The sequence below is a fragment of the Melopsittacus undulatus genome, chromosome 4 (assembly GCF_012275295.1).
Source record: "Melopsittacus undulatus isolate bMelUnd1 chromosome 4, bMelUnd1.mat.Z, whole genome shotgun sequence".
NCBI classification, from domain to species: domain Eukaryota; kingdom Metazoa; phylum Chordata; class Aves; order Psittaciformes; family Psittaculidae; genus Melopsittacus; species Melopsittacus undulatus.
In genome coordinates, this window is record NC_047530.1 from 36995335 (window position 1) to 37018040 (window position 22706).

At 36.7% G+C, this 22706-nt stretch overlaps 1 protein-coding gene across 4 annotated transcripts in view; it reads right to left on the reverse strand.

Annotated features, from left to right (window-relative positions):
* Positions 1–1812: 1812 nt before the first annotated feature.
* The window catches only part of MIA2 (MIA SH3 domain ER export factor 2), a 34070-nt gene continuing 13176 nt past the window's right edge, over positions 1813–22706 (reverse strand). For 2 of the 4 annotated variants that reach the window (XM_031048767.2, XM_031048766.2), the window contains exons 13-29: positions 22317–22421; positions 18563–18685; positions 17880–18003; positions 17018–17064; positions 16723–16813; positions 15405–15543; positions 13357–13458; positions 12372–12432; positions 12006–12041; positions 11005–11072; positions 10211–10293; positions 9799–9930; positions 7833–7967; positions 6315–6446; positions 3780–3856; positions 3181–3406; positions 1813–2353 (exon numbers count right to left, since the gene is read on the reverse strand). In XM_031048767.2, the coding sequence (XP_030904627.2) occupies positions 2202–2353; positions 3181–3406; positions 3780–3856; positions 6315–6446; positions 7833–7967; positions 9799–9930; positions 10211–10293; positions 11005–11072; positions 12006–12041; positions 12372–12432; positions 13357–13458; positions 15405–15543; positions 16723–16813; positions 17018–17064; positions 17880–18003; positions 18563–18685; positions 22317–22421 (1833 nt within the window). In that variant the 3' untranslated portion in view covers positions 1813–2201. The remainder of the gene's footprint in view (positions 2354–3180; positions 3407–3779; positions 3857–6314; positions 6447–7832; positions 7968–9798; positions 9931–10210; positions 10294–11004; positions 11073–12005; positions 12042–12371; positions 12433–13356; positions 13459–15404; positions 15544–16722; positions 16814–17017; positions 17065–17879; positions 18004–18562; positions 18686–22316; positions 22422–22706) is intronic. The other 2 variants (XM_013129006.3, XM_005148906.4) reach the window with 1 other exon arrangement.

Here is a 22706-nt window from a genome sequence, read left to right on the forward strand (position 1 = left end):
GAACAAATATTGAGCCCACACAGTTAGAAAATGCTGTGTGTGTGTGCCTGTGTTCAGAAGATACAGTTCCATTCACAAGTAGTTTAGAGCCTTTAAGGTGAGATGGAGGGGAAAAAAGGGGCTCTTAAAGTGGTAGTACTGTCAAACTAAGGACCTCTGGGCATCCACTGGCTCCACCTACAAGAGTGAGTTAATACTTAGCAGTTCTGGTTGTTTCTGATGGCAAGGGCCAGGGAAAATCCAAGTCATTCCTTTTAGAATGCCTGTGAAGTCTTCCAGGCAAACTTAGAGCCTTTAGAAACCAACTAATTGGCTAAAAATTATGCGACAGCTGAAGCAAGCTAAACAGCAACTAAAACAATTCAAAGTGGATGATGCTTTAAAATGTCTGTTGCCAGAATCTGTTGTTTAATAGCTCAAGTATGAAGGCTTACTAAGTACCTGTGAGGACTAAACTGGAAGTAGGAAGGAGAATAAAGGAGTTTCAGGAATGAGCCATGAAGAGTTCTGCAGCTGAAATACACTGATGTGGAAGTACATGATGGTAGGAGCAGGAGCCCTGGGCAGCAGTCACTCTGCAGATTTGACCTAAGCACTTGGAAAAAAAACCCTCTAGCCCACCTTTTTTGGTAATGCTAATTATGGGGTGTGGTGGATGCAGGTTGTGTTACAGGCTCAAACTGTGTTCTGGGTGTCTGTGTGTGCATGCAGAGAACCACGGGGTGGTTAGAGATGGCTGCTGAGCTGCCTGTTGCTGCTGCAACAAGTGGGGGCTTGCTATAAACAGCTTCCTACTTTATTTACCTTAAAGGGTCCCCTACGAGATGACTGTGTTGTGAGTAATTATGTGGGTTTTGAGTTGAAGCTTAACTGCCAAAGGCCTCTAGCAGAAGTCTTCAGCTTGTACATGTCAGTAAACATGGAGGGAGGCTCTATCTGGAAATGCCTGTGCCCTGGCTGCAGTAAAGTGCACTGTCTGGGCCTGTTGTGATAGCCATTGCCACAAGGAAAGAGGTACAAACTAGTGAACGAGGCACCACCACAACTGCTTTTCTAGGCTGTGGTTTGCCACCTCTTTGTGTTTTTTTTTTTTAATTCTGCAAATTTTGTGAAGCTTCATAAGCACGACAAAATGCACATGGACACAATTCATCTCTCAAAGGGTATGTTTGTTTGCACTTTTTAGATGTTTACCATAGCAACATGGTCTTGACCACTGCTGGCTTTTTTGGTAAGTATATTTGGTGTACTTGCCTCTGTGCCTGCTCTAGACAAGAAATTATGTGTTGTGCCCTGCAGTTTTAATTACCTGTACTAATGTCAAGATAGGCAGGCATGCTCACAGCAGTCTCCTGCCCCAGCCCATGTGGCCACTTTGTTGTTAAAGCCCAAGTGCTCTCCACTGTCAGAGCTGAAGCAATAGGGAAGGGGTGGTTTTGTCCCACTCAGCTTCCCAACTGTAATGTTAAAGTCAGTTTATTAGTCTTTAGTCTTTATCTCCGCACTGTAAAAATTCCTGTTTGTTGCAGACATGCCTCATCAAAGGCAAGCATCACAGAGCCATGACCACCTGCTCCTGTGTCATAAACCCATCTATACATCTTCAAACAGCACTACCAGTTTTGAGGAGTGATGGGAGTTGCTTTACATTTCCACTTCCCCTTACCTCCCTCTGTAGTGGCAGAACAACCATCCCTCTGTAAAGCTCTGACAACTGAAAGATACAACTACCAGTATGCAAGTAGTAGGGAATAATATTAATACCTATTCACCTCAACCACTTCTGTAGTACCATGGTCCCAGTGACAGTCCTTTCATTTTCAGTAGACTTTTATTAACTGTTTCAGTTTGTTTTCACATCTATTCATAAAGCTGCAACCATCACTTTCGGCATGCAGAGAGAGTCCCTGTTCAGCTAAACAAGGACAAAAGCAGCTGGACTTTTAAAACATGGTTCACATGATTTATACACCTTTGAGATTACTCAAGTTAGAAATAATTTAAAAATGGCTATTGTACAATGGAAATCACTTATTCACAATATTCATAGTTATTTCATTCTTTATTTACAAAACACTATCCTGAGGATTTTCTATTAAGCTTCAATTTGAGCAAAACCTAAGTAACAATGGTTACTTAACATAAGGAGAGATGCCAGTTGCAGAGTACAGGAAGGGTTCAGCACAGCACTCAAACGACTGTCAAGTCTCCTGCTGTGGGTCAGGTTGCTCTACTGCTGATGAATTTGACTGAGGTGGCTCAACTCTGTTTTCAGGAGGAGGTGGTGGAGGCAAAAATCCAGGGTGTGGCGGTGGATAGTGAGGATAGGATCTCACTGGAAAAGGATTTCTTACTGTGGGATAATCAGAGCAGTCCAGTTAATATCACACTAACTACATCCCTGCTCCTCCCATCCCATGCTACTGAAGCTCAGCACTGACCCACCTAACAAGGTGGAGTAATAGTGGGCAAAGTAGACTTAGGTCAGGCATTAGGCTTCCAAGAGACAAAGGAAGGAGGAGGATAAAACAATCCCTTTTCTCCACAGTTACCTGTGACAGGCTCACAGCAGCAGCCAGTCACTGTTAATGGGCTGCTGCCACCACCATCCCCTTTGGTCTGCTCTAGCAGCCCTTGGCTGTCATACCTTCCCCCCTCTATGTTGGAAGACAGACAGCTTAGTTCTTCACAGATTAATCAGAGAACAGCAGGAGGCAGAGAGACACCCTTCAGTCTGATACTTGCATGTCTCTCTGCTAATGCAAATTCCAAGGAAAACCAATTAACAGGTATGTCCCAAATGCCTGCCTTTGCATGGACACTGAGTCAAAGCTAAAGGCTGAAAACTTTTAAGATCTATATATGATGCAACCTCATAGGAGGAAAAGGATTAAGGAAAGCATCTACTTGCTTTCCTACTCCAAACAATAACCCTTTAAATGCTGAAGAGTATGCATCTTTTCCAGCCAAAGCTATCTGTAAAAACTTTTCTCAATGAATATGAGCAACTGTGAAAAAGAAAGTGCAGTTAACCTCAATCAGGAAAGATGCTCTGAGTTTGCTGAAATGAGAAGTATGTGCAAGTGAAGGTGTAAGTGTTCGCCCAGCATGGTTACTGACTACCTGCACAAAGCACTGATGTGCATGAGCTTGAAGGAAATGCTGGCAAAAGCTACCTACTTGGCAGTGGAGGGCGTGGCATCCCAAAGTCTCGTACTGGAAAACATTCACGTGGTCCATACATGCCAGCAGGAGGAGGGGGAGGAAAAGGAGGTCCCCTTCGCATTAATGGCGCTCTAGGATCCACAGGCATCATTGGAGGTCTGAGTGGAGGGAAAGGTGGAGGAGCAAACCCTGAACTGATAGTGTCACCTTCAGATGCCAGTGACTGATCAGGTAGTGAATTCTGCAACACAATGAAAACAGGGAAGTTAGCTTAAAAGAAAAGGCTAAGGAGAGGAACATCCCCAACCCTATCAGGCCCACTTTGATGTAGGCTGGCACACTTGGTAACAGCTAGTTCCAATTCTTCCTCAGCTACAGCATAATCCCGAGCAAGGCTATCTATGTGCATTTGCCATAGTTTAATCTTTTGGGTTTTAGCTAGTCATACACCAAAATTAATTCACCAGACACTAACTGCTGTGATAAAAGTATACATATCATTTTATAATTTGGACTGCACAGTGCAATGTAATATGACCAGTGTACTGAAGACAAGTTTCCCTAGATATTTCCTAGATATTTTGCATAAAATCAAGTTTCTTTTAGCTACTTACACTAAGGTTAGAATGGTCTTTCATCCCGTTTCCACTTGGTTCTGTTCGTGGGCTATTTTCGGAAGATGTTTGCCCATCTGCATGCAAAAGTTAAACATGTTACTCAGTGCAGAGCTCCTCTCCACCACCCATATCTGTATTTTTCAGCACTGTTTTTCTGAAATCAGGATACATGGGCAAGGAAAAAAAAAAAAGGAAAAATACTGCTGTACCCAGAAACTATTCTGCAGGGGCCTAAAAGACAACTGAGGAACACAAAGCTACACCTGAGTATTTACTCCCAGCTTCTGTACAAGCTACATGTGGATTACAAAGTTGCAGCTTTTTCCAAAGTAGTTTCCTGTATCCAAATAAGGCTTTTTCCTCCATTTTACTATTTTAGAAGTTATAAATGCACTTTCCTAGCAATACATCTTAATGTTACTGTCACAGCTCCATTCTTCCCCTCCCTCCTGGCTAATACTTTATTTCTCTGGTAGAAATCTCACTCTGGCATTGAGCTTGACAGCAATCCCATTCAAGCCTGACAAAACCTGGTTCCTTCCTTAGTGGCTAAACATCAAGGAGACTTTGATAACTACACCAGTTCTGGATGAACACTCAGAAATAAGAAGATAGGAACTTCAGCATTTTTAGCTTTATACTTCCCTCAGAACAAGTATTTTCAGTAACTGGAGAAAATTATTAAATAGAATTGTCAAAAGAGAGTCTGACTGGATACAAAGATACTAAATATGGACACTAAGGGTACTCATTTCTTAAAAAAATAAATTAAAAAAAATAAATCAAAAACCCCAGAAAAAAAACCAAAACCTGAGATCTAATAAATGCAGATTTCTTCCACTTCTGCCTGAATCAAGACAATACTAAAAAGCTCAAGACTGAAACCATACTTCTAACAAGTGACAGATTTTTCATCTACATGTTGTATTCCTTCTCCTTTGAAGCAAACAAAGTTCTTTTCTTAATGAACAGACAGGTCTTTTCCAAAAATCTGCCTTGTCACTTCAAGCAGGTGCTGCCTTTCTCAAAGATACTGTTACTTAACTATCTGAAGCATTTAAACTCTCTGTCATGTAGAGAATATTCGTGCCCTGATAATGCACAACGCTTTCCATTTTAAATCCCTGGAAAGTTGCTCACAAACTCTGCCAAGCTTTAACCTTTCTGATGAGGCATTTCCTGCTCCAGGTACCTGCTTCAAGTTGAATGCTTCTGTAGAGTCAGCCACCCCAGCTTAGGGAAACACATACTGATGTGTTCACTTTTAATAACGTTCTCCTTCAAGTTGGAGCCTGGATTTCAGTACTGAGAGACACGCTACTGTTCTGCAGCCAGACCCTATGGGGTGGGGGGTTTTAATTTGTTGGAGGTTTTTTTGATATTTTTTACAAATACCAAAGTCTAGTGAAATTGCATGTCTCTAAAAAGCAACATTCACATACACTTAATGACTGCTAAATGCCAGCAGTAAGATTATCCAAAACCCTGTTTCCATTAAGTAGGTTTTGAACTGCCCAAGAATTGAATACAACTTTTACATTGTTGGGGATCTTTTTTTAATTGTTGCTTGCCAGCAGCTGAACAAAAGGGTAAAAATGGATGCAACAACTGAGTGCAAAGAAAGTGCACCTCTCCTGTTTCTCAGCATCTGGGTGCTAGAAGACAGACCTCAGTGGAACACAAAGTATTAGAAAACCAAAGTGAGAAGTGAAACACAGAGAATCATGGAATGGTTTGGGTTGGAAGGGACCTTAAAGATCACCTAGCTCAAAACCCCCTCCACAAGACAAGGTAGCTCAAAGCCTCATCCGACCTGGCCTTGAACACTGCCAGGGATGAGGCAGCCACAACTACTCTGGGCAACCTGTTCCAGTGTCTCATCACCCTCACAGTAAAGAACTTCTTCTTAATATCTAATCTAAATCTTCCCTCAGTTTAAAGCCATTTGTTCTTGTCTTATCACTACATTCCCTTGTAAGAAGTCCCTCTCCAGATTTCTTGGCTTGGGAAATAGGGTAGGAAGGTGATCGGCTATACAGAAACAGAACTGTCTTCCAGTAGAGAAGAACTTACTGTAAAACCTGAATCTTCAACCTGAAACAGAACTCAGCGTTCCCAGTTCTCAAATCATTACACCAAGTAACACAGATTCTCTCTCCGACTGCCAGAAACTGGGCAGCAAATATGGTAACTCATTTCTAATTGTATCAGTAGCTGAAGTTTCTGTTGTGGTTTAATGTCTTCAGCCTAGTTGATGAATCAGACACATGTGACTTACTAGGCATTATGTAAGGATGAAAACTGCTTAATAAGTATTAGGGCTTAAAGCTCTTAAAACTGTTTCAGTGATGAGGTTTAAGTCACCAAAACTTTGCCTCTGAGCTTCTGGCTGTTGCTAAGTACCACAAACTAAAATTTATGTAAGCGGTCCATTTAAAACAAATGGTACTTGGGTCACTGAAATGTGTGAACACGCTGAGGGCAACTGCACTGTCAGCTGCCAGCTGATAGTACCATGGAAGCAATTCCCACCTATTTTATCAAAAGACTGCACATTGTACGTTCGTAGTTCTGCTGGTCCAGAAAGTCTTCCAGTGTTTGGAGGATTAGGGAAAAATCTTTCTTGTCGTCGAGGAGGAAGGACTGGATCAACATAAGGCTCACCTAACATTGAAGAGATTGCAAAACAGGTCAGTGAAGATTTATGCCCCCATTCCAAACCATTTTAGGACAGCAAAAATCTTTGGATACGTTACGCTTCTGTAAATATCCAAAGTCACTATTAGTCGGAGTGAGTAAACAAATCCTAAAACAATCTCAAACACAGGATCCCAACAAGTATATAGTATAACTTGTTTCTAAGAGCTGCAAAAGAGAAAGTTCATTGATATTTTGGTTTAACACAGTAGCATTTCAAAAGTTACGACTGCCTAAGTTATAAACAGTGAGGCCTTGAAATGAGGGTTCAGCATAGCAATTAAGGTGAAAAGCAAAATAAGGTACTACACATATTAAGCCATTAATTGATAAAAGTGCTGTTTTCTGTTATTTTTCATAGTGCTATAATGTGTTTTCACCAACTTCCTAGCATCAGGTGTAGCAATCAATCATGCAAGCTAGAACAAAACAAAAACTGTATGAATGAGATCCAAGTACAAAGATGGGGTAAGAACACAGCTCAGGTCAACAAAACGAGACAACCTCTCTGCAGTATCATGTCAACAGATCAGATCTGGCAAATGTGAAACTGCATCCAGAGTGGACTTTGAGTTTTATAATCGTGCTTTCACACAAAAGTGTAGCAACTACAATATTGCTGTATCTCACAACTGAGGCACTGTAAGCTCTGTACTTTACCTAATTTATTTGTTTAGCTTTAACTTTTGTAGCACTTTTTCTACTTTACTATAGGTATACAGGAATGTTGTCCTTTCTCCTGCATTGTTTACTTGATAAATATTAGTAGTATCCTTTTTGATTCATGTCTGTCTTTCTTGAGTGATAATATGCAATACAGATATTTAGCTGAAGAAGTGAACTAAGACTAATTTTACTGTTAATTATCAAAGAAGCAGTATCAACATGAAAACTTGTCAAACAGGTCGGCTGTACCACGGTACTCCTGCACTATTAATATAAATGTTTGTTTGAAAAACATAGGATTTTCCAACATTAGCTACCTTCTATTTATTCGTTTGTTTTTTTAAAGCTAATGTACAATTGAAAGTTTTTACTTTCTCAGATTTCTTATAAATTTTCCAGCCCAGACTGGTCTTTTGATGCACTAAAACTCCCAGTGAAACTATGAAACTGAACAGTTGACAGTGCACTGCCAGTACCAATATAGATTTAAAAGCATAGAACTGCAAGTGAACCACCCTATTCAAAGAAGGGGGAAAAAACTACTATAAAAAAACCTTTCCAGTGGAGTTACACATGCAGTTCCAAGAAAACATTTCATATTTTTAAGCAAAACATACTTAATTATATACACTGAAAGTCAGTAACTGTATTTTTCCATAGATACAGTAGCTAAGCAGAATTTTGTACCTGGTGGAGGCAGAATTAGTCTGCGTTCTCTATCCCAAGGTGGAGACAGAGATCCAGTATCTGAAGGTGGTCTGTGGGGATCAGAACTCAGCTCTCCTCTTTCCTCACCAGCTTCATACATTGGTCCTCTGGATCCTAATTGAAGAAACAGATAGCTCTTTACCCAGGTATTTTAAATAATCTATTAAGGCTCTCTTCCTTAAGCCTGAAAATAGTAAAATAAATCAAGGAACGCCAACACTGTCAACATAGGAGAGGCACATGACTCCACGGGACTCTCCAGCTGCTTGCTGATGACCAGTTATGTTTACTAGAAGTGTTTAAAAAGGCTGGTTTGGAATTAAAAACTTTGCACTCCTGTTGAACTAAATCTAGAGTATCTGCATTTATTTTTTTTTTAATAATTTAAGAGTTTAAATTTATTCAAATCAGAGAAACTACTGCCCTCACAAGAAATCACTTCCTCCGTGCTAAAAAACCTGCTGCTAAACCAAAGATTAGCACACTGAAAGTTAATACCCTCATCACAAGAAAATATCCACATTACATTCAACACTTCTGGTTCTAATTCTTTATTCAAGAAAACAAATAAGAACACACCTCCTCAACACACAAGCAGGCGCAAGAGGAAGTGTAACAATGAGTGATTTTAGGTTACAAGCTTCCTTTAAAATAGAACAGGTCTGAAGAATTACAAAAATACTGAATTCTTGTCTCATTCTCTATCCTAAAATTCAACCCAAATTTGACGCCATTGTCTTGTGTAAAGTGTGATGAGCAGTATGATTGCTCTGCAGCTGCCATTATTTAAACACATCATTTGTTTAATCTGCACAAGTTACATTAGTGCATGACTGTGAAATGGGCAGTGGTTATGTCTTTGCATAGTCTCTTTCCTTGCATCCTGAAATGCAGTTTTTACTCTTCCTGACCAGGAATAGCTGAGCTACAATTACAGGATACACTGGACAGCTCAGTTTCATTACTTACTCTCTACAAATAAATTGTCAAATATGATTTTGATTGTGTGTGGTACAGCTACAGTTGAACATTGAATCTCAAACTTTTCTGACTCAGAAAATGAATCAATTTCTATATGCACTCAGATATACTTTTTACAAAGAATTACGTAAATAGTCCATGCTGGTCTTTTAAAAATCAATGTTGATTAATTAAATACTTGCAGAAGAGACAGTTAGGCATATTTCCCATGAAACAAGTACAGGCCTCAGTGGGTTTAACAGTAATAGTAAAATAAATAGTATCTTCTTTATTACCTGTAACAGATGCTGAACTCCACTCCAGCATTTATCTACATTATCTCCATCAACATCAAAAATATGAACAGTGGTTTTTCTTCTCTTACAACCCATGACACAAGAGCTTGCTTTTACCGACTCCTCAATCTCTGAAGTTTACTCCTTACAGAAAACCTTCCTGGTCCCTTTTATCAGTAGGAAAGAAACTGTCTCCACATATAATGACTGCCTCAAACTTAGAACAAAGGGAAAAAAACGAGCATCATGACCCCCAATAAAATTAAATGTTTTTGACAACACAGGTATTCTCTCCTCTTGCCAAATGCAGACTTAATGAGATAGAAGAGGCAATACTCTTTCTTCAGAAAGCTAATCTTGTTTACATTAAAATCACAAGTTATTTCAGCAGAACCCCATCTGTCTAAGAAATAAATCAAGACTAATTATGTTTGGCTTTTAATTTTCCTCAATCTATGCTTCTAAAGAGAATCCACTAACTAACCTAATACTAGTAACAACTGTATTTTCCATTGTACTGTTTTAGCAGAAAGCTTTAGAAGCAAGTTGAAACACAGGGAATCAGCTGTTTATATTGAATTAGATGTTTTAATACTTTTTGTCACCAGCAAGAGGAAAAGGTGTGACAGATTTATAGTAGAGGAGAGAGAAATCCAGAATAGACAGATTTTCAAGTTTAAGAATTGTACCTCTTCCTCCTCCTCCACCTGGAAGCATAGGTGAAAGCCTTAAAGGACCCTCCAATAAAGTTGGAGGAGAAAGAAAAGCTCTTGTTTCAGATGAAGGCCGGCCCATTGGTGAGGGTCCATATGGGGAATGCTCTGGAATAGTTAAAACAAAATGCTCAAGTTCACAATATTTAGTTTAACAAATTGTATAATTAACTTCTCAGTTGAAGCTGAAAACTAAATTCTAGAGGTGAAATGAAAACTGTGCTCTACACATGTGTATCATGTTCCCAGTCTACTCTCATCAACACTACAAACGCTCTTAGTTTCAACAAAATCTCAACATGACCTAGAGCTACTTATGACCCAATGATTCTTTTTACTTTACAAGTAGCCAAGACAGTTTTTAAACAATTACAATTCAATACTGTACCTCTGCCAAATGGTCTAGCTGGAACATCAAGAGCATAAGGATCTTTTTCTAAAAGATCAAGTTTAAATTCTGCTTCAGTTAATCTGCAAATAAACAACAAAAAAATAGTAAATAACCAAGAAGTGCAAAAGTTTCAATGGCCTGCACTGTTTACTGCTGGGTTTTCTATTTAAAGGGTTAATGAAGTAACATATTTCCTAAATAAAAAGAAAAAAGACAAGGATGTAGCAGAACTTTAAACTTCAGAATCCCTGAAAGTATTTTTCTATGCTGCTGTATTTAAACTGTAATTCAGAAGTCAAAGTCGCATGTTAGATGTCACATTTCCTAGCATGATATTATTGCCATGAGCACTCTAAACTGCATTCCAAGTACTGGTTAACTTCACACCTAAAGGCTCCTACCAACCACCACCACCTGACTGGTTAGCTCAGTATTAACTGCCCAGATACATAGGTTGTAAAATCACTAGGTAACCACAACATTTGGTGGAAACATTTAAAATAAACAAACCCACTCCTAAAGTCCTTGAGTCCCAGTACTACATTCTGCTTCATTCCTGAAATATTTCAATCCTTCTCATAGTTCTTAAGTTCTCGCTTTCTTACATGTTATTATTACAGGAATGCTCAAATGACTCCCTTTCAGAACTCCAGTGGAGCACTACACTCCTTCTGCACTGTTTAGGCCACTGCTGATTAACACAGGTCTAGAAAACACCAAACTGCATCAATCCAGAACATACTCTCATACCAAATTGTATTTGTTCACAGTTAGATCAGGAGTGCACTTACTTTTGTCTGTTATGTGCATTTTCTTTTTTTATATCACTGAGGTGTCTTTCAGCTGCTCGAGCTGCAAGCTTTGGGAAGGGACAAAAGTCAGATGCTTAGATATTGCTATTTAGTAATTAAATGCTTCATACATGTGACAGGTCCTAGATCCAAGACATTTTTTTTTCCTATTTGAAGTGTGTGGACTCTATTTTCACAAGATATGACTTGCACATACAGCATGTGAAACAGAGCCTCAGATCTGTCACCAAATGACAGTAGCAGCTCTATTACCCAAATTTTTGAGGAATGACATGGCTTTCCTGCAGGTTCTTAAAACTGCAGAAATAAAACTCTTTGGCTATAGCTGCTTGAAGCATCTACAGAATATGTACAAGACTTAAAGTCTCAGATTTTATCAAATAAAGTTTTATTTTAAAATCAGATAGTAAACACTGTAAAATTATGACCATGAAGCACCACAGCTTTTAACAGCATTCTATCTTATACAGACCACTCTGTGAAACTGCAGAATGTACTAGGCAGGAGATATTTTGAGGTTTCCTGTTTGGAAGAATAGGTAAAAATGGATTTTGTAGCAACATTCTTAGGAAGCTGTCAATGGAACACACTGTTCTCACAGGACATAATGTTTTCTATTAGTAGATAAAATGAGTGAAGAACATCCAGGGAAAATACCAAAATGGCATTGAAACAAGGCCAAAAATTTTTATTATTAGAAAAATGTCACACACTTGTTAAATGATAACATGTTATTTCGGCAGATTTATTGCTACAGCAAATAATACTGTAATATCAGTGTACTGTGCTCATATGTAGCTGGCTTAATTATTCCAACTGTTTTATATGGTAGAAGTATTTTTAACATGCTTTTGTGTTGGTGACAGGCTAGAGTTAATTTTGATTATTTGTTTTTAATAAGAAACAAAAAAGTGATAAAGCAAGCTATTCAAATTGTGGAAGACACACAAAGTTTAGAAAATCCAGTAGCTGGAACTTACCCAATTATCATGAGCTTTTTTCTCATGTGAAGTAATCTGTGAAAGAGAAATTCATTAGATCATTATCCATGTAAAACAAGAGAACTTTAGATTGAGTATACTCTTATTCATAAATTTAATGTGTGTGGATAATTTATAACAAGACATCTAAATGTCAAATTTAACCTTTTAGTAAAGTTATCTGGTGATCTCTGCTGTGAAATTGTGGCAGTCAGAACCAGATGACGATGCTGAGGAGAGGGAATGGCAAAAAAACACCCAACAAAATCAAGCCAAACAGTATCATAACCTCACTGAAAGTGGTATTTCAGTTGCAGTAAGATCCCATCTACTTGGCTTAGCTGGTAAGTAACACACAGCATGTACCTGATTCTGGTAAGAACGAATGGTTCTTTCTAGCTCTTCTTCAAGATCTTTTGCTCGCTCTCTGTAACAAAATTAAGGTTTATAACATTGTAATAAAATGTGGAGGAAAATAAATACAGTAAACACAATGGTAAACATAATGTATAATTAAGTTTGTGGGGTTTTTTTATCCAACACAGTATTGTCACTTAGGCCCATGGGATACATGAAAATTCTAAGTAAATCAGTAAGGGTGAATTCTACCTTGCTCTATGAACACTGAAGAATATCCTCAAGAATTTTACATTCTAGAGACAGAATTAATCTAATCAACATTTCAGGAAGCATTGTTAATCAGTATCTTTCAGCTAGAGTCAATACTGCATAAACATTGAAGGAAGGTGGGGAATACGCATTGCAGATCAAAGAATGATGCCATAGTTCCAGAAACAATAGAAACAAATTAGAGGTACACAGCTGGTGTAACACAAAACAGAGCCAAGCAGTAAAAGAAACCACAAAACCCCAAACCAAACGACAGAAAATATTCCCATATTTTACCAAGGAATTTCTAAACAACAGTACTATTTTAAAGGCTCAGACACACAGAAAAAGAATACTGTAACTATAAAACATACATGTTAGGAAAACTGAACATTGTATTTAATTCGCAGTGTTCTCCTAACTTCATATTTTTAACTCTGTTCAGTAAAAGGAACTAGATTAAAGACCCACTTCTACCATTCCATTAAAGCTAACATGTCAATACAATTAGCATTCTAATGGAAAAAAATGTCGCTAATGGTCTTAAATACCCTAATTTTTTAGCAAAGCAAAAGCTTCCTTAGTATGCATTATTACACACAAACCAGCATGTAACACACACACACAGAGCACATGAAACTGGAAGAAAATACATTCACTTATGCTGATGTTTTTATTAATTCTCTATTGCCTTTTGTTCACTACGGAACAAGTGATTACAGCAACTGAAATCTGTAATTACCTGTAGCTGTGCAGTTCTTCAGCAGCATGATTAATTTTTTCATCTACTTTAGAAAGCTTTTCTTCCTTCTGTAGGCGTTCTCTCTCTTCTACTGTCAGCTTTCTTTAAGAAAAATCAAAAACTATGGTTAATTCTGTTTCAAGTCAACAATTTTGTCGTTGGTCTGTCAAGAATGTATGATGAATACATGATATGTATCCAGATAGAGTTTTACAGGCAGCATATGAAGTAGCATAAATAGCACTAGTTTGTATTCCTACCAGTTTATTCAGTTTATTAGCTCTTCTATATTACACAATTAGATTACCCCTGCTCCTAAAAGGATTCTGGAAGACAATGCACATTTACCAAAGAATATTTCTATATGGGCACAGGAGGGAAACAGATACAAATCAAATCAAAATAAAACCCAAACTGCACTAACTTTCAGTGATTTGTTCTGGTACTTCTTTCATATTTTAATGTAAAAACCTTTCCAGATAAGAAAAAAGGTTGTTATCAGCTATTACAAAAACAGTTATTAAAAAAATACATATATTTTTTACAGGTCTTTTTAATGCCTTATTGGACACTACAGAAGAGAAACCCCACATTCCACACCACAGAATATGCATAAGGCAATTCTGCAGAACACACGTGGATTCTACTGCTGCACACAGCCCTGAACAGGTAAGCTGGTCATTTTCCTGTAAATAGCAGTCCTTCATAATCAAACTATCTAAACAATGGATCTTTAGAATATGGTATACATTTCTACTCAATCTTCATTTCCCACTTTCCTATTTCGTGTGGTTTTAAAAGATGCCTTGTTAATACTAATAGCCCCTTTTATTCTGCTATCTCATTTTTGCTTTTTTAAACTCTTCAATAAGCAGCATACATTTGCTGAGCTTCAGTGTGGTATTTTTAAATATCATCCACACAGTCTGCCAACATTTTTCCTTTCTGACTGCCCATCACTGCTTCTTTTTAATAGGTTCCTTCCCACTCCCCCCTGCATTTAAAAAACTCGAATGTTAATGTAGTAGATTTCTAGGTTTTGCTCCATCTACAAATATGTTAAATATCTATACAAACATAGGTATTTCAGAGCAGATTATTGAAAATAATACTTAAAAAGGTCCTGCATACTGCTCAGTACAGGATAAAGACTTGTGCTGCTTCTCTTGCTGCCTTCACGATTAAACCTGCTCCATGAAGATACAATTTCTGGCTAGTAAAACTAGTTCTACCACTGCACCCTAAAATGGTTTATGCTGCTCCCTCCCTTCCCCATACACAAACACACACACACACACACACTTCTGAGGGTTACTACATGTCCTATCCCAATGTTATTTCTAGACCTTAACATATTTCTGATTTCAATCAGTAAGCCGTATTTCCTACGATCATCCTGACTGCGAGGCAGATAGTGCAGCCCTCATATTCTATCCTCCTTGGTGAGGAAAGCCTGACTCACACGGGTTCTATGTTGCTTACTGAAACAGCTTGCTTATGTTTTAATTCTAAGCTTAATTTTATAAGAGCACCCCTCCTCTGCTGATGTTACTAGCTCTCTTTACTATATAAAATATACCTCACAGTTAAAACAGCTGCTGTTTATAATTCTTTCAGCAACTTTCATAGCCTTACTACTTAATTTAATAAAAGTAATATTTTAAATAAAATTCATTATTTTCAATAATTTAATAAAAATAATCAACCTTTCCCACCTCAATAATCAAACTTTACCCACCTTATTTCATAGAATAAAAATTTGTTACTCCTTGTTTTATCTTTGTTTCTGTACTGTACTTACTGTGGAAAAGTCCCAAAATAATACACCACTACTTTCATGGAAACAAATTCTATAATATTACTGTGATCACAAATGTAATTGAAGCTGAAACTTCATGTAACTTCATGTACAACCTCATAGGATCTTAACAATCCAGAAAACTCTGGAAAGCAGTACTCAAATTTTCAGTAACTTTCAGCAACCCAAGTGAAAAGAGTTACATTCAAATCAAACAGTAAACATAGAAAATGAAAAGAGGAACTGGCACCTGTGTAATTTCATTTCATTTTCTTGATAAAGCTCAGTCATTACTTTAAGTTTCTGCTGAAGCTTTTGAACTTCACTTTCATAATGTTCATTTTCAGACTTCAAGGAAGCTTGTTGACTCTGAAGATGTTCTATACGTTCTGTCAAATTTAGAAATAATCATATTAAGATAATGCATAATTTACAAAATAAAGATATTTGTAATATTTTAGTACATTAGGATTCTGCAGAACTCTTTGATCCTCTGTTGATTTAATAATATAAGCAATACTATATTAGTGCATATCTGAGCTTATATCTAGCCTTTGCTCCAAATTGTATAGCTTCTTTGAAAACAATGCAGTTTTATAATTAATATTACAAATTTTCATTTAGGGCTCTTATTGTGATTACTCTGCTACAGAAGTAAAATTGGTACTATCATACACTCTTTGCAGATTTACCTACAGGTCTTAATGAATAGCCTGAAGGGCTACTATCCTAACTACCTCATCTTTCCAAATTGAAATCTGTTGTGTTTCTTTTGCTATTTACTATTTCTATGCCTCTCTTCAAGAAACATAGAATGCTTAAAGTAAGTTTGAATACCTTTATAAGATAGAGTTACAATAAATTTGGGAAACACACTAAGACTCAGTTTAAACGATTATCAAAAACTGAAAAATACAGTTGTACAGAGCATTTCATCACCCCGAAACCAAACTATAGTACATTCAAATGTGACAGCTACACTGCTGTTTGTTATCTATAAAAGTAATAGCTAATGATAGGCTTTAATTTGAATCAGAGTGGCAGTGTTTGCATTTCATAAGGTTTAATTCAGTATGTTCTACACAACAAAAGGAAAGACAGAGCCAGATGCTTTTAGGTACAATTCTCTAAATGCAGCATTTCAGATTTTAAGAAGTACTGAGCTTGCATTCATTACAAACTAATAACAATTAAAATACCATTTTTAATAGATGGGTTTAAAATTTAGATTAAAACTCCATTATGTCCAGAAATTTTGCAATGAAGGTGTTATATACTTATTAACAACTTTGTCCATTTAAGACGTGTAACTATAACGTTATAGAATATTCCAGCAGAGTACAACAAAATTTACAAAGTGCTTTAGCAACTTCAATTGCTTTACGTCTAAAATCAAATACTTAAAATAGCTAAGCAACTTAAAACTCAAACAGGCATTTTAAAAATCAAGTAGAGCTATTAATGTAAGGTTAGTTCAGTTTTTCCTGGAAGTAACACTTCTAGTCTCTAACACCACTTTACAAAAGCAGCACCTTATTAAATTTAACGGCAAAACAACGTTTAATTACCTGTAAGTTCTCCTTTAGCTTTATTTTCATCAGACAGTTTTGAATACATTTGATCTCTTTCTGTTTCCAGGGTCTTTAAACAAGCATTTAACTGCAATCAAAATAAAATCAAACAAAAAAAACAGTAAAAAACTAAGCACTTTAAGATTACCAGAAACTCTGCATGAAAAAATATCTAATTAAACATTAAAAGATGCTGAACTCTGTGCTACTGAGGTCTATATACAATTAAACTTACCCAAACAACTGCATATGTTCCCTCTAGTTCCCCCAAATTTCTTAAAAAATCACATACCTTTGCAGCATAGATCAATTTCTTCACAGTTCGTTTTTGCTGATCATCTGATTGACAGAATAGAATAAATCACATAAAAAGTACTAAAAAGTTTGTGACAGAGCTTGCTTTTACAATAAAGCAATCTTCAAAATATCATGAGAGGCATAGCAGATTTGGAGGAAAAGGAAGAAAACAAAAAGCAATGTGTGTGTTTGGATATGCTATGCCTGTATTTTAGTGCTTTGTTTGCCAATCAATTGCCAATCAATCAGACTTAGAATGCTCATACTAAAAGTGAGATGTCAAATACACACTGTAAGTTTTACTGTGATATGCCTTGTGGGATAATCAGCACCTGCATAAAAAGAAGCTGCAGCAAGAAAAAGGTGAGAGAAAGGCTTTTCTGTGCTGCTGTTTTGAGGGGACCCACATCTGTGCTCATCTGATTCCAGTGCTATCATACTGCCTGCAACAAGTAACACCTGCATAAGGGCAAGGAAGCAGAAATTAGGCTCTAAGTGCTATTGCTGAGATAACTTCAAGAAGAAATGAAAGCAAGATTTTCATCTACAAATGTTTGAGAATCACTGCTTAATACTAATATAGGCTAAAGTCATTCTACAAGAGGCTGAGTATTGAGTCTTTACATTGCTCTATGGTAATACATATGCTTTAGCTATATCCACACACTACTAAATAGTAGCATAGGTTGTTATTCTGAAGGTGTCCAACCATCACTTAACTGTCTGACACGAATAACACGTGAGTTTTGTACATCTGACTTCTACAAAGCTAATCCTTCAACTTGCCTGGAAGTTCGTTAGTTCTGTGCTTCTAGAACATCTATTAAATTAAAGATGACAAGCTATACAAACCATACCTAAGTGCTCTCCATTCTCTGTTTCACCCTTTATATCTGTGTCCCAGTGATTATCTTCAGCATCATCATCTTCTCTTATTGCTGAACTCCAGTCTTTCATCTTCAGTAAGTATTGTGTTAGCGACTAAGAAAAAGCCCCCACAAAACACAAAGAGTAACATAAATACAGGCAATGAAAATGTAGTTACCATTACAATTACTTTTTTTAGAAGTTCTGTCCTTTATTTAGTTCCCTTTGTAGATTAAGTGAACCCCCCTAGATATTTGATATGACTTCTTCTATTGCAACATACATCTGCAGGTCAACAGGTATGTCCTTGTGAACTTTTCAAATAGCCAAGAACATGTGTTAAGCAGGTACATGACGTACGCGCACACATGTAAGAATACACCCCCAACTCCCAGCTCCAAATAAAAAAAAAAAATAAAAAAGCAAATAATCAGAATTTAAAAGTTTTTTCTTTATTTAATGTGTTTCCAAAGCTATCCCACTGCTGCACTGTGCTGCTAAGCAACCTTTTCTGTTTAGCAGGAAACAAGACATTAGAGGATGGAGACAGCAAACAAAACCCCAGAACAGCTTAATGCATACTCAGACAAGGAGACTTTGTTAGCCTTTCTTCCAACTCCATTATTAGCACCAGTCTGAATAATTTAGTTTAATGTTAGCTGTCATAATTTACCTTGACTTGACTGTCTTTATTTTTCAGTACATCTTCTATATCTGCTTTAGAAGACTCAAGCATCTTAGTTAGTTCATTTAATTCACTAAAGCGTTCACTCCATCCTTCAGCTTCTTGTAAAAGCTAAAAAGAAAAACAGCAGATTAGCACTGATTGTCTATCACAACCAAGAGTCAAGGATGAGTAGTACTTGAGCCTGTTATCTATATTATCTGTGTATAAGCAGAATTTTAACCTCTCACCCATAAGAATTAACAGATAAGACTACAAGACAGAAGACAGTTAAACCTTGAGAGTTGAAAAGACTTTAATGTTACTGTCCAGTTGCTTTATCTGCAACAGCTGTCCCCTGTAATTAGTTGTTAGCATATTTTTAAATGTTTGTAAGAACAGTTCAGTTAATATTCCACTCAGTTTAAAAATCCTGATGTGACAAAAGCAATGGATATAAAATAGCGACAATTTGTTTAACAGCTACAAACACAGGGGAATGGATGGAGAGAACACTCATTCTCCAATATGCACACACACTTGGGAAATTCTGCCTGGGTCTTTTTGAACTAGTAAAGACTGGAAAGGTCAGGAAAACCAGGAAGCTTTTTAGAAAGCTATTTAAATTCATATGAATTGTAAAACTGTACTATGGCAGGGGTTTGGAACTAGGTGATTTTTAAGTTCCTTTCCAACCCAAACAGTTCTGTGATTTCTCCTAGTCTTGTCCATACCTCTTAGATTTTAGATTTTTTAAATTTTATTTAAAAAAAACTTCCCTGTTAAACTCACAGCAACTGCATTTATTCAACACCTGCTAGTATGTATCTTTGTAATTAGCTGTGCTTAACTAAAAAGACAAGTAAATTCCAAGGTTATATTTTAGACATTCCCTAGAAAAATCTAATTTCACAAAAATACTTTATAGCAGTAAAAGGATTAGCGCATTTAAGCACCAGATCATTAAAAATAACTCCTGCAACATATTACCTAATTGAACCATGCCTTCATATTGTGAGAATAAAATTGAACTGACGCAAATTTCTGTTAAAACAAAACATGCAGTACAAAAACATGGGGTACAGCACAAAAAAACCTGCCTTAGAGTCAGAAGAATATTGCTTAAAATTGCACAACAGGCAGCCAATTTGAAAGCAGTGAATGTACAGAAAGGAATAACTAGGTTGAGCGACAAGAACAGCCAGTTATACTAAAAATAAAACCAGAAAATGGTAGTTAAACAGGGGAACTGCCATGCAAATAGACAAGCAAACCTGAACACTACTTATGAAAGATAAACTAGAAGGCATAAACAAAAAAAAACATGTGACTAGAATTGGGTGAACCCCACTTGGCAGACAACTGCACCTTTTCATGCAGTCAAAGCCATGTATAAATTTGCAGCCTCATGCAAACTACGTTATTACAGATAAAACAAAAATACTCTTTACGCTAATACTGCTTAGAAGACATACACAGGCAACTACTTTTCTCATTAACTGTCATCCTCACAGGGAAGCTAAACTTTTAAGAGATTCCTTCATCATGAAGCCAAAGAGAAAATAAATAGCCGTGACTTTATGTACCTGTAAGAATTTGAATACAGAGAAATAGCAAGGATTTGCAATAAGCTAAAGCAATATATATTTCTGATGTTCCTGCAAAAAACAAAGCACAGAAAGTTTGGAGTTCATTAACAGTTCCCTTGTTCAAACTAAAAGGCCCAATCCTCTCTCTGACACATCATAAATCTGAGATAGCACATCTGTTAGAATGTTTAAGCTATGATGTGCCAGAAGATTATGACCCATTAGTGCAAATGGACAGAGGAAGAAAGTACTCTAGTTTCTGTGAACAAGTAACACCTTTGTTACCTTTTGAGCACAAGTGAAATTCCATCTTAAAAAAAAAGTAAGAAAGAAAAATAAAAAAGGGATACAGGTATTCTAATATAGCAAACTGACTTTCACATGCTTAGAACAACCTCATAAAAGCTAATACAAATAAGCAAAGCAAATACTTTCCCTTCTTCCCTTATCAGGTTCCATCAACTCTTATCAGGTTATTTATCTGCTAAAAAGCATAGCAAAATACAACATACACAAATGTTCTCACATTACTAAACAAATGCAGCAAAGCTCAGTTAACAGCAAAGTGTAGTTATTTTTCCTGAATAATATGATTAAGCAACTATGCCCAGGCTATTTTACTTGGAAGGAGTGCAAAAAAATCTTATTCTTTTTATCTAGGAACCTCATAATTACATCCCAGGAGCTGGGTTTACTGATTTCCATGCCCCCACCCCTAACCCACCTGAGTATCTATGAAGTGTAGAGTAATTGTCTTATTCCAAGTACTATTTTCTAATAAAAGATGAAGAATCTTTTCACATGCACAAAAATAAATCTTTCTTTTCAAACCCAATAAATTACCAAAGAAAAAACACACACACACAAAAAATCCCTCTATTAAAATTGTGTAATGCTTCTCAAAATGCTTTACATAAGTACACAGTGACATCTGGAATAAAAAAAACAAGACCAGCCCCTTTCTCTTCACAGAAACTAACAAAAACTTTGCACAGATTAAGTAGAAAAGACTCCTGAAAGAACATAATTCTCATGCAACTTCATCTCACAGTGATAACACCCAAATCTAGTGATTTTCCACTCACAGCATCTAATAAAATTGTGTTCCCTTTTTTTCATAGATACACGCATGTACTCCTTCTAAAATTAGAAAAAGACAGGAAGTTTTACTGCTAACACAGTTCTACAGAGCTGAAATACTCCTGCAGAATTTTTTTTATTTCCAGTAGCTGTTTTTTCGCCTCCTGAATCAGTAAGTCTGATAAGTACAATGTTTTGATAGAGAGGACCAAAGCACTCCCCAGCTTTTTATGACCGTTAAACCACAATAGTACTTCTAATCTTTTCCCCCCACTCTCCCTCCCAAAGATATCTATCACATTAGCATTCAGACAAAAAGGAGCTCAGAAAAACAAGCACATATCCATCAAACAAACAAACAAAACACAACAGAAAATCCCCCAAATAAACCAAAGCAAGCCAACCAAAACACCCCAACCAAAACCCCCCAAAAACCAAGAACATTAATGTCCAGACAGAATATTTTTTTGTCAGGAAAAAAAAAATTAAAACCTGTTAATGCATAGGCTAAGTACTACTTAGCTGAACATTTTAAAATAATCAGCTTTGGGATCTGGCTACAGCACTGAAGAAAATTAACAGCTAAAATTTGGGAAGTAACAGCCCTTTCTGTCCTGTTGTACTACGTATCTGTCTTTCTATTAATTCATGCATAGTGACAATACAGTAAATTTTTACCTGCCTTTTGCATACTCTGCAATTTCTTAGTTTCTTTTGTTTTCTAGATCAAGTATAAAAATTTTCTCTCTGCCTCTATAGAGGATCCTGCCTGTGGACTTGCTCAAATCTTTCTGCTTTCCTTCATGTCTCAGCAAAACTCTTACCAGTCTTACATTACCATATGCCCTCTTTCTCACTGAAATCTATGTGTGCTTCTCCACAGACTCGTTAATTTTCTTTGAAAACATGACTATTTCAGACAAAGTTATTCCAACATAAAATCAATTTAAAACCACATCCTCTTCGTCATTTAATTTACCAGAACACACAAGGGGTATTAACAAACAAATGTGAGAATGAGCGCCTTGGAGAAATTGTATGTATAGTATTATAAGAAAATATGGCATTTCTAAGGACACCTAGGAAGAACCTACCTGCTTTTCACTTTCCTGGAGATGGCAGTTTTCATCTTCTGCATCTTGAACAGATGTCTTGAGTCTCTCTGTATTAATCTGGTATACTTTTAGGGTGGACTTGGCCTAAAGTGAAATAAGGTGTGTTATTTAAACACTACAGGTGAATATATAAATGGGGTTATGATGGTATTATTTGACTTATTCTTAGGATCTCTAGCTGTGCTATAAACATGTGCTCAGATTTTCCCTACAATTTCAACAATTTTTGCTGATTCTAGTTTTGCAACACTATGTATCATTGTAGAGTAAGAAAGCAAAGACAAGGTAACTGTGCTTCCCAGTAACTGCAGATCATTACATGAAATTTAAAGTTGCTGAATCAAGTCACACAAAAGTACTAAGCCTTAT